The 16,885-nt window shown below is 37.0% G+C and overlaps 1 protein-coding gene across 1 annotated transcript; it reads left to right on the top strand.

Moving 5' to 3' along the window:
- The first annotated feature begins 3,775 nt into the window (after positions 1 to 3,775).
- On the top strand, positions 3,776 to 16,633 carry Irak1bp1 (interleukin 1 receptor associated kinase 1 binding protein 1). Its single transcript, XM_010617833.3, has 4 exons — positions 3,776 to 4,235; positions 7,927 to 7,992; positions 15,811 to 15,941; positions 16,047 to 16,633. Exons 1-4 carry the CDS (start codon positions 3,921 to 3,923, stop codon positions 16,315 to 16,317), a joined length of 783 nt encoding a protein of 260 aa, XP_010616135.1. The 5' UTR covers positions 3,776 to 3,920; the 3' UTR covers positions 16,318 to 16,633.
- The last annotated feature ends 252 nt before the right edge of the window (positions 16,634 to 16,885 follow it).

The following is a 16,885-nucleotide window of genomic DNA, read 5'->3' on the forward strand; positions in this document are numbered from 1 at the left end:
ACTGCAGCCTCTCCTAAAAGCACGCAACAAATGTCTTTAGCTAGAGGCAGGATCAACTCTTCACCAATAGTAAAGAGCTTCTTGGTTCCAGTATACACTTAACAACCAAAAACCATGGTCTCAGTGCACACACACTTGATGAAATGGTGGCCTTCAATATTTGCTTCTGTTCTTCATGTTTATGGGTTTACTTGTTTGTTTGTTTTAATATTCTTTTGAAAAACTCCACAGGCTTGGTCTCTCTGTAGAAGTTTTACAGTTTTCATGGCTTTGTTGGATGGCTGGTCAACATACATTTTATAAAGTAGGCTTAGATAATGCAAATCACCTGCTGCCATGAATCCATAATTTAAGTAGGACTTGTGGTATTTTCTCTTAAATGCAGCTTCTTGTTGGCAGTCTTAGAGTCTGCTCGTATCACATCAGTTGACCTTTCCCCTTTTCAAAGAAACTCCTAGTGACATTTTTCTTTATTCATTACAGTTAGCTTGTGGGGTTACAAAAACTGTGACTGGGTGTATAGTTCAGAAAAGAAACTCAGAGACAGAAGTGGTAAATAAAATAATAGGCAGGCTACACGCAGACTAAAATAGATGTCATATTCTGACTTACAGCCTACCACCAAATGCAGCTGTGTAGTTGAAGTTCATCAACTAATTAACCACTATAAATCCTGCTACCATATGCAGCTTGTCATTTGCCACACACTGATAGGACTGTGATACACCTGCAAGCAATTAACTTACTGTGGTCATCTGTTCAAATTAATGTTAATTTGTATTTGCAGCCACAACCCAGTGCTAGCATCACTGTTTCAGCTCCACATCAGATCACCATCAGATTCACATAAGGAGTGTGCAACTTTGATCTCTGGCATGCACAGTTCACAGTAGAGTTCAAGCTCCTATGAGAATCCAAGGCCACAAGAAGAACAGTTCAGGCAGTAATGTGAGCTATAGGGAACAGCTACAAATAGCAATGTAACTCTGATCGCTCACCAGCCACTCATTTCCTGCTCTGAAAGAATATAATATTAGTTCCTAATATTGTAGGCCACAGACCAGTACAAATTCCTGAGGGTGGAGGACCCTTGCTCTAAATCACAGGCCATCTTAACCCTCCATGCATAATAAATACAATAATAATACAAAGGTAATAATACAATTAAAAAATGCTATAAAACTTTTCCCAATTTATTTCCCCCTCCTTTGATCCATTTAGATTTTCTTTTGCTTTAAATTCTGTGTGTGTGTCTGGTCAAGTTTTTCAGACCTTTCTTTTATGATTGCCAAATTTGAAATTATGCTTAAGAAAGCCTTCCCATTCTCAGAATTGTATTTATATTTGGCTATATATGTTTCCAATTTTTTTTTCATTTTGGCTGCAAATGAATGTCAATGTATGATGTAAGATACAAATCATTTTTTCAATATAGCTAAATGATTATCTCCATACCATTTAATCATTTTCCACTGATTTGAATATTCTATCACCTAAATATTTCAAACTGAAATTCTCTGAGAAACTACATCTATGTTAAAGATTCTCCAGACTTACTGACCTTGGATGACTACAGTATCGTGATCACTGAGAGAGAGAACACTGTACTGAGAGCCAAAATTATCTTGGCCATCTTAGAATCTTGTGTTTTGTTTGTTGTTTCTTTGAGACAGGGTCTCACTGTGTAGTTCAGGCTGGTCCTGTACTCACTATGTAGCCCAGGCTGGCCTCAAACTTTTGGCAATGCTCCTGCTTCAGCCTCCCAAATGCTGGGATTACAGGTATGTGCTACCATACCCAGCAAGATTTTGTTCCCCGATCAGTACTGTGGATTTAACTCAGGGCCTCACATATGTAAGCAAATGCTCTACCACTGAGTTACATCCCTAACCCTTTTGGGATCTTTAATAGACAATTACCTTATTTTTGGCAACTGATCAACATTCTAAGGACTGTAAAACTTCTCAAAATCTATCCCTAAGCTTAGCAGAACTCTAGTCTTCACCAGGCCTAAAGCTAAGAATGCTAGGAGATAACATTTAAAACCTATAAGAGATGTCCTCACTTTTCTGTAGCCCACTTACCAAAAGCTCCAAATTTCTTTTGTTCTGTGATTATAAAAGTTCATGTAACTACTTCCATGGTGAAAGGTATCATTCAAAATAACCTGAATCCATGTTCCTAAGCCATGGTCATTCATATTTGGCTCATAATAAACTATTATTGTATGCCTTTTAAAGTACTTTATTGTTTTACATCAATAATACACTCCATTGCCTTTTGCTTACAAAACTCACTGGCATACCACCTATAATTCCAGCATTCTAGGAGGCTGAGGCAGGAGGATCACAGCCCAGGCAACTTAGCAACTTAGTGAGAACCTCTCTTAAAAATTAAAAAGGAGTTGTGATACAGCTTAGTGGGATGGCCACAGATTAAATCTCTGTACAAAATAACAAAAACAAAAATGAAAAACAGACCTCATTCACTAATACATTTTGGATATATCCTCCCACAATTATCATTGCAGAAAAAGGAACAAAGTTTAAGAAACATTTTAGAGGCCAGGGATTTAGCTCAGTGGTTCCCACACCTGCCACTCAAGGACCCGAGTTCAATCCCCAGCACACACACACACACACACACACACACACACAGACACACAAAACTTTTAGAAATTGTTTTTTTTAATGGAAAAAAAGTTTTAAAGTTAGTTTTTAAATGAAAATAGTGTATACCTTCATCTAACAATAAACATCAAAATAAATACTGAAATACAAAATTATATTCACTTGGTGGTAAGCCACCTGAAAAAGGATGGAAAGAGTACCATCTGATTTAGTTGAATTGTTCAATTATCACACCAATAAAAAAAGGAAAATGATAGAGGAAATAGAAATTATAAAAATTATTAGTTGGGCTTTTTCCAGTTCCTTCAAGGATAATGGTTCTATGTTATTCAAGATTCTCCCCCCACCACCACCACTAATTCTCTGATAAAATTCCAGTAGTCAGGAGAAGGGAGCCAAAAAGGGATCTATTTTCACAAAGATCACTGCCTATGGTAAGAGGTCCACTAGCGGGAGGGCCATGAAAAGGGTATACAGTAAACAAAAAACTAAGCTGTCTGTGAGGGGCAAGGTCCACACTGAACACGCTTTGATTCCTCTAGCGTCTCTCCTGCCCAAGTTCAAGACCACAACCATCCTAAGGCTTCTGCAGAAAATTCGAAAGATTTGAAAATCATTCCAAAGTCTTAGCAGAGAATGATCAAAACTAAGCATCCATTATATTTCTGTTTTCCATTTGCCAAACATTCTACATTCAACGGGCACCTCACGACTCCATAGCAAATGTTAAAACTATCATCAACATCGCTTTGCAGAAACTGAGATTCGGGGACTCACAAACTGCCCAGGAGTGCATGGGCAAAACGCAGTGCACCTCCATAGAACTCTCTTGTGAATCAAAAAATAAATAATTTAAAAGTTTTTAAAGTAGCTGAACTAAACTGTAAAATTACAGGGACCCGCATTAAGAGAAGGTAAGGCTGAGAGCCATCAGACCCAGATACAGACGCGAGCAAGCCTATCATCTTCCTGTCAGCCATTCCTCCGGGTGCGGCAGGCGAGGATAAACGCCCAGGACGTGTGTGGGAGGATGGAGCGTACAGACACCGAGGGCGAAGAGACCTAAGAGGGCCATGAAGTAAAAGTGTTAAAAACTATACCAACACACTCAGCGGGAGCCTCATAAAGACGCAACAGGAGCCCCACAGGGCGTAGCTGGCGTTATTAATTAGGTCCTGGCCTCCAGCTCCATCCCGGCATCCTCTGCGCCGCGCACAGGAAGCCTGGGCGTCTGCGGGACCCTCCGGCCGCCGTAGCCGGAGTTGCTATGGAAACCCAACCTCCCGCGCTATGTCGCTGCCACAGGCCCCTCCGTCGCGGGTATTCGTGGAACTTGTTCCGTGGGCCGATCGTGGCCGGGAGAAGGATGTGGTCTCCAGGGGAGAGACTCTGCCCGGTACCTGTCGGCCCCTCTCCTCGGCACAGGCCCAGATAGCGCCCCGCGAGGTGCACGTAAACGGTACCGCTATGGCGTCCGCGCGCCCCGACCGGGCGCAAGTGGTAGTGCGAGTGAGCAGCACCAAGGAGGCGGCTGCCGAGGCCAAGAAGAGCGTGAGCCGGCGCCTGGACTACGTCGCGCAGAGCCTACGGCAGCAGGGTGTGCAGGTGAGCGGGCGGCGGGGTCGCGAAGGGGGCCGCTGGGGGGCGGGCGCTGGAAGCTCCTTCCTCCTCTTCGCGAGAGCTGCTGTTCAGTCAGGGACTGAAGAGAATGTGTATCGCATGGGTCTTTAACTGGCTGTGGTTTTGCTTTTAAATGATGAAAGTTAAACTTGCATCGTAACGTGACCCGCTCTTCCAGGCCAAGTCAAGCTTTGTGTGAAATGATTGCAAATAGTAATTGGAGGGGAGACGTAGGATCCATTTTCGGTTTAAAAGTACCCCCCCAAATCTTGAACTTGTTTAAACTTTTTAAAATCAAGCCAGTATATTGTAGCTGGCACGTATAGGAAATACCTCTAGTTAACAGACAAATCACTAAATAAATCTCACTTTAAACTACTTTTAAAAGTGGGGGGCAGCCCTTATTTATCCTGCACAACAGTCCAGCTAGACATATTTTAATATACCGATTTTCTACAGTGAAGGAGGTTACTACTAATGCTCTAAACTTTTAGCACGGCAGTATTTGAATTTATGTGTTCCTGTATCCAGAATCTGTGTCAGACTCTAGGTAATTAGAATGAAAGAAAATTAGAAAAGTAAGCAATAGTTCAACATCCATATCCATTTCATCATTTTATAAAGTATGATCCTAAAGAGTTGTGATTTATCCAGGGTAACTTTGAGTTGGTAAAGGTGAAAAGTTTTTATTTCCTGTCTATTCCTAGAAGTGCCATAACCCCTTAAGCAAGTTTTTATCTTAGGAAGAAAATATGTATTGCATTTACAAACATAAACATTCAGAAAGTCATTTGGAAAAATTTTCCCCGAGTTTACATTTTAGAATGATTCAAATAGTATGAACAAAATGGGTTTAATATGTAGAAAAACATTTAGTAAAAATGTTTCTGCTCTTATTGCAGTCCTATGTGTATGAAAAATGTAACTTATTCTTTATTTACATAAAATGTAAACTGAGCTTATGTATCTCTGACCGCTATGTAAAAATTAATTCCACTTTAATTGCATTAAATCATATCAATAATTTAATTGATTAATGATTTAATTAATATTAATTATTAATGTAAATTTCATTAGTAATTACATTAAAGATTTGGTGTTCAAGACAAAGGAAGACTCGTAAACTTCCAGTTATATGTTAATGGTGAAAAGCAATCATGTAATTTGTTCAATTGATAATATTTATATTATTTTTCAGGGTGAATTACGGGTTTTCACAAAGTCCCTATTCATTTTAAACTTCAGAATATTGTTAATAGCATTTGTAAACATCATTCCCTGGTTTAAAAGGGCTCCTTATAATCTGAACTCTTTTTTTATTCCTCTTAGGCTGACTTTAGAAACCAGGCCAAGGTCACTTTCTTGGCCTTCCTTCCTAACATAACATTAATCCCTGCCATACAACACTCCACTCCTCACCTGTAATAAAAATTTTCACCTCATATCACAATTCTTAATTTATTAGTTTCTACCACATATTCCAACCTATCCAGAGCAGAGGCCATTTGTCCTTTTTTGCATTCATGGATTATGTTCACACTCATCACATAATGTATAACCCCCCAAATTTTTGTAATAAAAAAGAGCACACAAAAATAAGCTATAGTTCAACTGTATTATAGATCACAGATTTATAAGCTTGTGTGAAAATATAACCCTCATTTTTAGCATTTTTTATTGGAAAAATTTTTTATCTAAGCAGTCTTTTTTCTAACAGTAGAATGTCCATATGCAAGAAATGAATGACACATACCTTTGACAAAGATTTTTTCCAAATGAGATATAGACCTAAACATAAATGTTGAACAAGTGGCGTCTGTTACTTTTTTTTATCAGAATAAGACTGAACACTTTACCCATTGAATCTTGCTATCAGAGTCACAAGAAAACACAAAGACCTGGAGAGAGCAACCCTTTAGCAACACAGAGAAGAGACAGCAAAACCACCAGCATTAGTAGGTGTCAATCCACTGCAGTCAGCTGATTTCTTGGTGGCTGATGCAGGACAATTGGCCTACATGCATCTCTCCTGCTGCTTCCAAAGGATCCTATTCCTTCCCCCAGGAACAGTTGTAACAGTGGGAATTGGCCAGGTAGCATGTGATACCCACCCTTAAGCAGAACAAAGGCATACATACTGTGTCTGAAATAGGTAGGTAAAGATAATCCCATGCAAAGCAGCAAAGCCAGTGCAAACTGTTACGACACTATTACTTGTTAAGGAAGTGCGCCAGGGCCGTGTTCTCTTCTCAGGCAGTGAATAGGGGTCAAAAGACTGTGCACAGACCACCTTTCCCAACAGTAAAACCTAAAACTTCTAGAAAAAAGTAAATAAAATCTATGTGACCTTGGATTTGAAGATGAGTTTTTAGACTCAAGGTACATGGTATGAACTAAACAGCATTCATATAAAAATCTGAACACAGACTATTTATAGCAACTTTATTCATAATTGCTGAAACTGGAAGCAACTAAGACATGTCTCAACAGGATGGTTAGATAAACTGCATGGAAAAAGTATTATTCAGCAATGTACAAAAATTGATTCACAGAATAAGATGAGTAAATCTTAGATGCACCTTGCTAAATACATTTTTCAAAAACAGACCAAAAAAGCTTATGTATTCTATTCCTGTGACATTCGGAAAAGGCAAAAATATAGAGGCAGAAGTCAGATCTGTGCTTGGAAGAAATCTCTTAATGAAATATATGAAAAGATGTCCAAAACTGAAACAAAGGTGCATTTACATGTCATCAAAGAATATTAAATAACAGAAACATTACATATTATGTGAAAAACGCTGCTTATGAGCTATAAACTGTATGTAGCTTCCTGTACTTACTGTACTGAAGTTTTCTACAATGAACAGGTGTTACCTTTATAATAAAACTGCATTAAAATTTTCATAGAACTGACAGCAGAGCTATAATTGGAACATGAGTTCGCATACTCAAAACATTTTAGAATTTTTCTGGATCACATTAAATGCATGTAATTAGTTTATATCTTAAACCTTAGGTGCAGCCATTTTCCTTACAAAATGGCTTACTAAATTATTAATTGGCATAATAATCATTTTGGTTACTTAGCATTTATTCTGAAAGCTACAAAAAATATATAAATGTTTTGAGTGTCCCCAAGGATGAGAGTAGCTAGAGTTTATTTCCCTGAATTTAAAAGTAATTAAGAAATTTAACTTTTTATCAGAATTATGTACCTTGTATTACCCAGAGTCAAAAAGCATCAGTACTATTTTTCTAGAAACAAAGTAACCAAAGTGCAGTGTTTCAGAAACATTTATGTAACAGTAGCTACTTTTGTTAAGTACTTTCTCTTCCTCAAGTACTTAATGTATAGCCTCTCATTAAATCCTTAAAAATTTCATAATAGTACACATGATATCAACCTGATTTTATAACTCAAAAAAATTGAGTTACTTGCCCCAAATTATTTCAAAATTGTTTAAATACCCACTAACATTAAATGTGCTTTATATACAAAAAATTCTTCATCTTTGTGCCATACCTAGAAGTGAGTATTTAGTAGCCACTTAGTCATCTTTTTTTTTTTTTTTTTTTTTTGGTACCACTGATCAAACTCGGGTCCTTGTGCTTGTGAGGCAAGCAGCAGAACCACTGAGCTAAAGTAATCATAATCTTGCTCTTTCTTTTTTAGGCAGAAAATATAATTGTAACAAAGGATTTTAGAAGAGTAGAAAATGCTTATCACATGGAAGCAGAGGTATGTACTTACCAAAATAATTGATAACAGCATAACTTGGTAGGTACAACTTATCATTTCGTTTTATTCTTGAACTGTAATATATTAGAGAAGTTCTTCTCATAGAACTGATAAAAGATTACTTTTAAATCAGTTTTGATGTTATATTTTCTCAAATCTTTTAAAATAATTTTAATGAGACTTATTTAAAAGCAATTGTTTAAAATGAATTAAAAATAACAATGGTAAAAATAGCATCTAAGTACCACCAGAATAAATTTTTAATAATAATATTGCCTAGTGAACAAGAAATACTACAGGATAGATATTTCTCTTTGATAAAAAGAAATATGAATTAAGATGAATAAAAGCGTAACATAAAGGATTGAAACACTTTAACATTCTTTCGTTCCACAGTGCATTTTTATTGTGTTGTAATAATTATTATTTAGAAATAAAAAAATCAGGCCAGGGATTTAGCTTAGTGGTTCTGCCACCTGCCTCACAAGCACAAGGACCCGAGTTCGATCCCTTGTACCAATAAATAAATAAATATAAAAAATCTTTAATCTTTACACAAATTAAAAAGGATACTATTTTTAGTACTTTAAATTATAATGTTTAATTCTATAGCTGCCTGTATTATTACCTACCTTTAAAGATTTGGTGATCAGGACTTTATGAAATCAGAGTACGTTATAGTTCTGGTTTAGTTATAAGATTGCTGTTTCTGAGTCCAAACATTTTAGGGTATGTGCTTAATTCATGATGCCTCCTTGTGTCAGGAAACAGAAGACTGGGATTAGAATGAAATTTAATTTGTCCAGTGTTGGAATCTTTGTCTCTAGAGGCATAAAATACATCAAGAAATTGCCTGGTCCTTTAGTCATACAGATAATGCCTTACTTTTCCTACGTTTGGTATTAGACGTACAATTAGAGTGTAACTATACTGGTATCTTATCTCTTCTAATTTCAACAATATTCTGTTTGTTGCCTTAATTCTTACTATAGCCACTTTGTGATTTCTCCTTTAAAATTTAACTATCTCAAGGAAATTTACAGTTGCTCACTATGATTTTGAAATCTATTTGGCAGAAATCATTTTGTACTAGTGGGGACTGAAAAATGCCTAACAATCAGATAAGATTCAAAATGACAGAGGCAGATATGGGAATATGCTGTAGCAATTGCCAGTAGTTATTATCTGTTAGGGCTTCAGAATTTTATGAACAGAGATAGGAGCAGGTTATCTTTGTTAATGAGGTGTATTTTTTTTTTTTTTCCACTACCGGAGATCGAACTCGGGTCCTTACTCTTGCAAGGCAGGCGGCAGAACCACTGAGCTAAATCCCTGGCCTAATGAGGTGTATTTTGAAGATACACCTGGGAGTAAGGAAGACAAAGAAATAGTCCCAGAATTACACAGCTAGACTTCATACGAAACTGGAATATTCAGACCACTGAATCATTAAGAGACTGAACTTCTGGGCTGGGGATTTAGCTCAGTGGTGCTGTGCCTGCCTCACAAGCACAAGGTCCTGAGTTCAATCCCTGATACCCGCAAAAATAAGACTGAACTTCCAGGTACAGAAAGAGTATATTCGAGTTGTGTGTTCTAAGATGTGATTGAGAATTTAACTAAAATCTCCTCTTCCTTCTCTTTTAGTTGCCTTTTGAATGTTTTCTGCTAAAATTTCTTTAGAAAATCTGATTACATTTTTTTGTATAGGGTTCCCTGGCAGCCAGAACTCACATTATATTACACATTCCAATACATAATCAGCTTTAGATCAGTGGAGACCAAGGTAGTGGAATCGCCAGGTACAAAGTACGCCAACCCGTGCATAAAGAACAACATGTAGCTTTATGCTATCGATGTAGCACACACTAATATCTAGCATGTACTACTATGCTCATGGACTGTTAAATGTATGGACTAAGATTAGATGGTAGGTGGATTTCTGTAATTAAGAAGCAAAGCCTTGCTAGGCATGGTGGCACACCCCTGTAATCCCAGCACTCAGGAGGCTGAGGCAGGAGGATTGCTGTGAGTTTGAGACCAGCCTGGGCTACATAGTGAGTTCCAGGTCAGTCTCAACTACATAGTGAGACCCTGTCTCAAAGAAACCAAAGAACAAACAAACAAACAAGCAGAATCCTTGATTCTCAAATGGGCCATAGTGGTGCTTGCCTGTAATGCCAGCACTCTGGGAGATTAAGGAAGGAGGATCAGAAGTTCCAGCCCACCCTGGGCAACTTAGCAACTTATGAGGCACTGTCAAGATAAAACATTTTTGAAAATAGACTGGGGCTATAGCCCAGGGCAAAAGCGTTGGATTCAATCCCCAGTTCTACTAAAAAAAAAAAAAAAAAAAAAAAAGGCAAAAGGCTTGGATAAACATGTATCAAAACAAGACATACAAATATACAGATGATCAACAGGTCAACGGCTGTATGAAAAAATGCTCAACATCGCTAATTATCAGAAAAATAGAAAATCACAATGAACCCTGACCTCATACCTGTTAGAATGGCTACTGCGGAAAAAGCAAAGATACTGGTGGTAAGGATATGGAGAAGTTTGCACCTTGTGTACTCTTGGTGACAGTGTAAGTGGTATTACCGCTGCAGAAAACCATATGGGGTTTCCTTAATAAAATAAATGTCTAACCACCATATGATCCACAGATTCCCTTTGGGGTATATATTCAAGAGAAATGATCCTAAGATCTGGAATAGATGTCTGTGACCCCCACATTGTCTGCTGAAGATACAACCCAAGATTTCTGGTGCATGCCTGAAACTGCACACGGTACCAAACCCTGTCTGTACTATGTTTTCCCCACATTGTGCAGCATTGCTACACAATACCAGAATTAATCAATCACCACATGGCTTATGCCTTTTGCATTACTACTCTTTCCCTTTAAGGCCATTATTAAGTAAAAGAAGGGTTAATTGAACATAAGCACTGCTGTGCCATACCAGCCAACTCAAAAACCAAGGCAGCCACCAGATGACTGGCAGTTGGCTGATGTATACAGCATGGATATTGTGGATGAAGAAATGCTTCATGTCCTGGGTAAGATGGAGTGGAATGGTTTAAGATTTCATCATACTACTCCATATGGTATACGGTTGAAAACTTAGGAACTGTGTATTGCTTAAGTTTTCCATTTTATATTTTTGAACCACAATTGACTACAGGTAACTGAAGTCACAGAAAGCAAAACCACAGATGAAGGGACTGCTGTGCTCTCATGATCATTATAGGATTACTCACAATAACCAAGATACAGAAACAACCCAGATGTCCTCAACAGAGAAATCAATAAAGAAAATGTGTTACTTACATACAAGAGAACATTGCTGATCCTTTAAAAAGAGGGAAATCCTGTCATATGCTACCATCCGGATGTGCCTGGAAGACATTATGCTAAGTAAATCAAGTCAGTGAAAGAAGGATAAATACTGCACTGTGCTGCTTACATGATGTATCTGAGATAATCAAAGTTATAGAAGCAGAAAATAGGACAGTGGTTGCCAAGGAGTGTGGAAGGGTAGGAGAGAGAAGAAGCAGAGGTGGTTGTTCAGTGGGTGTAAAGTTACCACATGAACGAGTTCTAGATATCTGCTGTACAACTTAGTACTTGAAGCTAGTGTGGTGTTGTGCACCTTAAAATGTAAGAGGCTAGATCTTATAAGCGTTCTTACCACACACACAAAAGCAGACGACATAAAGAAGCTTTGGAAGTGAGAAACGTGCATTGCTTTGATCACGTATCAGGCATTATGTCCATGTCCCAACTTACCAAACTTTACATACAGGCTAACTACGGCAACTTTTGTGGGTTATGAAAACCCAATCTTAGATAAAGATTCTTTTATCTTGTTCACCCTGCTGTTTTCTCTTAAAGAGAAATACTGGTGGTTAGAACGTTTCTAAATGATTCTTTTAAAGATAAGTTGTGCGTGGGAAGAGGAGATGAATTAAGCCATAGTTTTGCAATTCCTATATTGGTACACTTGCTACTTCTTGTGTTCTTTCTAGTCATAATCTCAGCATTACAAGATTTTTAAAGCCTAAGATTTAATAGGTATTCGGTAATATGTATTAAATAGAGCAAATAGTGTAGCACTCATGCAGTTTTTTTCCTCCTCTTTTTCACTTTTTCTTGCATTTCTGCCATGTGTTAGGTATTTTTCATCCATACTTTATCTCATCCAGTCTTTTTTTCAACTCTCCATTTTTATTATGCAAGGTTTTATGCATAGATAGGCATAAATATATAAGGCCCATTCCCTTTTCAGACATCCCATAAACAATTTTCTAGTGTCATTCCAACAATGAGTCACTGGTATCTGTCCATTATTAGTATACCTCTCCAAAAAGAAACAAGTAAGACTTCTTCCCTGAAGTATAGACTTGAAGTTCACTGTCATATTGATGCTACCATTTTTCTTCTACAGGGGTGAGAACCCTCAGCTTTTTCGACTGTTTCTTAAATGACAAACTCTTCCCTTAGCCAATTTCCTCCTAAACAAACAGTAGTATTCTATTTATAATTTGACGAGTCCATGTTAAAGAAAGATTGTCAAACATTACTCTGGAATATTCTTCCTAATAACAAATATAAGTCTGAATTAGCTTTTTGGCATTTTTATCACACTGTCCTTCTATTCAGATTATAACTATGGTCGGCAATTACAATCAGAGGAGGGGTCTTTTCATGCTGCTTTAAAGTCATGTTTCTCCCGTCTTATTCTTTGTTAATGCATTTTTCAAAATGAACAGTTGAGATTTTACATTTACTGCCATAAAATTTTTCCCAATAGATTTGATATATATTTCTAGCTTGCAAAATGGAAAAGAAATATGTAAAGCTTATAGTTGCAGAAAAATAAATTCAAACCACTCCTGATCTGACATAGATGTTAGAATTCACAAACAAGATCATTAAAAGTTATTGGAACTGTATTTCAGATACTCAGATGTTTAATAGAGACAGGGAGTATGTAGGAAGTTTTAAATTTCCAGAGATGAAAACTGCAATGTGTGAAAGAAAAAATACACTTAATATGATTAACAGCAAATTAGGCATTTCAGAGAATTTGAAAACATAGCAATAAGAGCTATCAGAAATAAAGCACAGTAAGAATAGGCATGAAAAGGAATGAATGGGCTATAGAACAGTTTCAGATGACCTAATACAAATTTAATTAAAGTACCACTGGAGGGGAGAGTAGGGGACAAAGAAAATATTTGGAGAAATAAGGAGCAAAATATTTCCAAACTTGATGAGACTTACAAAACCACAGATTCAAAAAGTTCAACCAATCCTAAACCAAGAAATAAAAGTAAGCCAGGCAGGAGGCTGAGGCAGGAGGATCCCACCCTGGGCTACATAGTATATTCAAGGCCAACCTGAACTATATAGTGAGACAGCTAGCATCATATTTAATGATGAAATACCTTGTGACTAAGCTAGGTACCAGTCAAAAAGAGCTCCTCTTGGGACTTTTATATAGCATTGCATTTGAGATTCTAGCGAGCACAATTGGGCAAGAAGAGATAAAGAAAGGCATAGAGACTGAGAAAAAAGGGGGAAAACTGTCTTTATTCAGGGACACTATGACCATATAGAAAACCTAATAGAACCTATTAAAAAAAGCATGTAGAACTAATAAGCATCAAAATGTTTAAATGTCTAGAAATAAATTAGATATGAAACTGTGCTGAAAACTATAAAACATTGCTGAGAGAGATTAAAGAAGACTTTAGTAAATAAGACTTTCTTGTTTATGATTTGGAACATTCAAAATTATTAAGATATCAGTCCTCGTTAAAGTGATTTTTATATATAGATTCATTATGGTCCTAAACAAAATCCTGCTAAATTAAAAAGAAAAGAGAGAGAGATTGACAGATTGATTCTGAAATCTGCTTGGAAATACAAACGATCTAGAACTATTTTGAAAAAGCAACATCCTTATTTATAATAGTCCCAAACTGAAAGCAACTCCAAATGTTTTTCAAACAAACTGATTATATCAGAATACTGCTTGGGCCAGGGATTTAGCTCAGTGGTTCCGCTGCCTGCCTCACAAGCACAAGGACCCAAGTTCGATCCCTGGGACCAAAAAAGAAAAGAAAAGAATGCTGCTTAATGTGAAATGAACAGACTGTGATGCTAGGACATTGATGACTCACATGCATTATGCCATATTAAGCAGGCGCGTCTTAATAGGCTGCATGTGCATGCTTCTGTTTATGTGACACTCTGGAAAGGGCCAGTCTGTTAACAATGGACAATACATGAGTGGTTGCCTGGACTTGGGAATTAAGGAAGGAACTGGTAACAAAGGGCTCGAGAGGATTCGGGGAAGGTCTAAGTATTTGCTAATGTAACTCTAAGACTGTACAGCATCTGTCACCAAGAACAGAACTTTACACCACAACCGGTAGAATATGTGTAGCATACTGTACATAAAGTAAAAATAAGTAAAACGTGTCATGAGGCGACTGTTGCTGAAACCAGATGATGGGTGTCTGAGAGTTCCTTATATTGTTGGCTCTATTTTGTATATGTTTGAAATTTTTTATTATGAGTTTTAAAAGCTTAATAATAAACTGATAGTGGAAGATGTTCATAAAATTAATAGAAATCCAAATATTGCATGCTCAAGGGTAAAGGACAGAAAGATGAAATGGAAACAAAATCAAGAGAAGCCTAGTGAAAGGAATACCCTGAAAATAGTGTCTCGGAGCCAGAAGAGCCAGGAATAGGAGGAATAGGAGGCCGGTGGGAGTGAAATGCAGGCAGTGTGAACGAGCACTGTGAGAGAGGATAAGGAGACCCGTGGTCACTTTGTAAGCATCCTCGGAATAACGCATATAAAAACAGGTAGGAGAGTAACAGAGAAATGGTGCTAATGAAATAGAGACAGAACGGGCTGTACGTTAAGAAACTAATCCTTGATAGAAGACTGATAGATAAATAGAAAGTAAAGACTAATTCACCGAAAGAGAAAATTGCATGCTTTGGAGTCTTTGAATATTTTTCAATTTGAGTTGAGCTGAATGTGCTTCCTGTCCCTATTGTTATGCCCAATACTTAGTTTTGAAACCAAGGGGAGGATAAGTGTACTTAGTGGGTAACATTTACAATTAAAGTCACTGTTTTCCATTGTGTAAGCTGAGGTCACCTCACCTCCACTGCTACTCTAGTACTGCTACCTGTACTTTTTTATTTTGCATTATTGAGCTTGTGTAAGCACTCTTCGGAAGAAAAGGTTGAGACACCTTCCATAAAAAGTTTTAAAAGCTACAGTATTGCAATATTGCTTCCTCATATTTAAAGCCAGAGAACATAGTAAAATAGACAAGCTTCTGCATAGAGATCCAGAGAAACTATTAGAAGAAATACAGCTTAGTGATAGCGGTGAGTTATGACATAAGCACTACTAGTCCGGAATCTGATGGCAAAGATTAGTCTCAGAAGTCATGAAGAAGTTATTTTAGAATCTACTCTAACAGTAAAGCTGAAGGGGAACTCTGCCAATTTCATGAAAATTAAAAATGAATAAATTTTAAGATGGTTTAAAATTAATTTTAAAATATTCAAGTCACTATTCTATAAATTTCAAAATTTATAAGCAAAGGTCTAACTTTAATAGCAAAATAATTTAGTTCTAAGTATCAAATATGCTTTTCTTACAGCTACTTCCTATAAAAGGGCCTTATAACCTGGCTTTACTTTTTTACTCACATTTAGAGACAATTTTTGAAACAATACATCAGATGTGAAAATAATACCACGTGTCATTTCATTTACAGGTCTGCGTTACATTTACTGACTTTGGAAAAATGCAAAACGTTTGTAACTTTCTTGTTGAAAAACTAGATAGCTCTGTTAGCATCAGCCCACCCCAGTTCTTTCATACTGCAGGTTCCGTTGAAAATGTTCGGTAAGTTAAGCACCTCTTTGAGTAAATTACTAATTCCTTAAACAAAACTATTCAATGCTGCTCTTTGCTGAATGTCATATTAATAATCTGCATTTAATTCCTAAGACGGCAAGCCTGTCTTGTGGCTGTTGAGAATGCGTGGCGCAAAGCTCAAGAAGTCTGTAACCTTGTTGGCCAAACCCTAGGAAAACCTTTACTCATCAAAGAAGAAGAAACTAAAGAATGGGAAGGCCAAATAGAGGATCACCAGGCATCCAAACTCTCAGATTCCCTAACTGTACAGCAAAAAATCAGAAGTACAACGATACATGCTGCTTCAAAAGTATTTATAACTTTTGAAGTAAAGGGGAAAGAAAAGAGAAAAAAGTATCTCTGAAATTCCAACCAAAATATGTTGTATTTGTGCCATTTTATCTACTTTTATACTTTATATAATGTTTCCTTCTGTCCTGGAAAAAAAAAATTATATATGTGTGTGTGTGTGTGTGTGTGTGTGTGTGTGTGTGTTTGTGTTGTATAGTAGAGAAACCATCCCTGCAAAATCTGTTGGCTCTTGAATATAGTCCCATAAAATTCTTATGTTCACTTTGTTTCTACTTTCAAAATCTTACTCTTAGAAATACTCCTGGGCCAGGCGTGGTGACGAACGCCTGTAATCCCAGCACTCGGGAGGCTGAGGCAGGAGGATCGCTGTGAGTTGGAGACCAGCCTTTGCTACATAGTGAGTTCCAGGTCAGTTTCAACTACATAGTGAGACCCTGTTTCAAAAAACCAAAAAAAAGAAAAGAAAAAAAACTCTTGGGAAATAAATACATTATGTGCACATTTTTGCATGCTAGCATTTCATACAAGTGTATGTACAGTATTGCCACTATAGAAAAAAATATCAACATTTTTATATTAATAAAAAGAATTTTTAATTTCCATCAAACCTAATAATTATA

The sequence above is a fragment of the Fukomys damarensis genome, unplaced genomic scaffold (assembly GCF_012274545.1).
Source record: "Fukomys damarensis isolate Sample0158 unplaced genomic scaffold, DMR_v1.0_HiC HiC_scaffold_27, whole genome shotgun sequence".
In the NCBI taxonomy this organism is placed as follows: Eukaryota; Metazoa; Chordata; class Mammalia; order Rodentia; family Bathyergidae; genus Fukomys; species Fukomys damarensis.

Bases quoted from the DNA above. Each gene is read 5' to 3' on its own strand.
- Irak1bp1 (XM_010617833.3), top strand. From the start codon at position 3,921: ATGTCGCTGCCACAGGCCCCTCCGTCGCGGGTATTCGTGGAACTTGTT. The intron at 7,993-15,810 runs GTATGTACTTAC...TTTCATTTACAG, and splicing joins CTTATCACATGGAAGCAGAG to GTCTGCGTTACATTTACTGA. The intron at 15,942-16,046 runs GTAAGTTAAGCA...TTAATTCCTAAG, and splicing joins GGTTCCGTTGAAAATGTTCG to ACGGCAAGCCTGTCTTGTGG.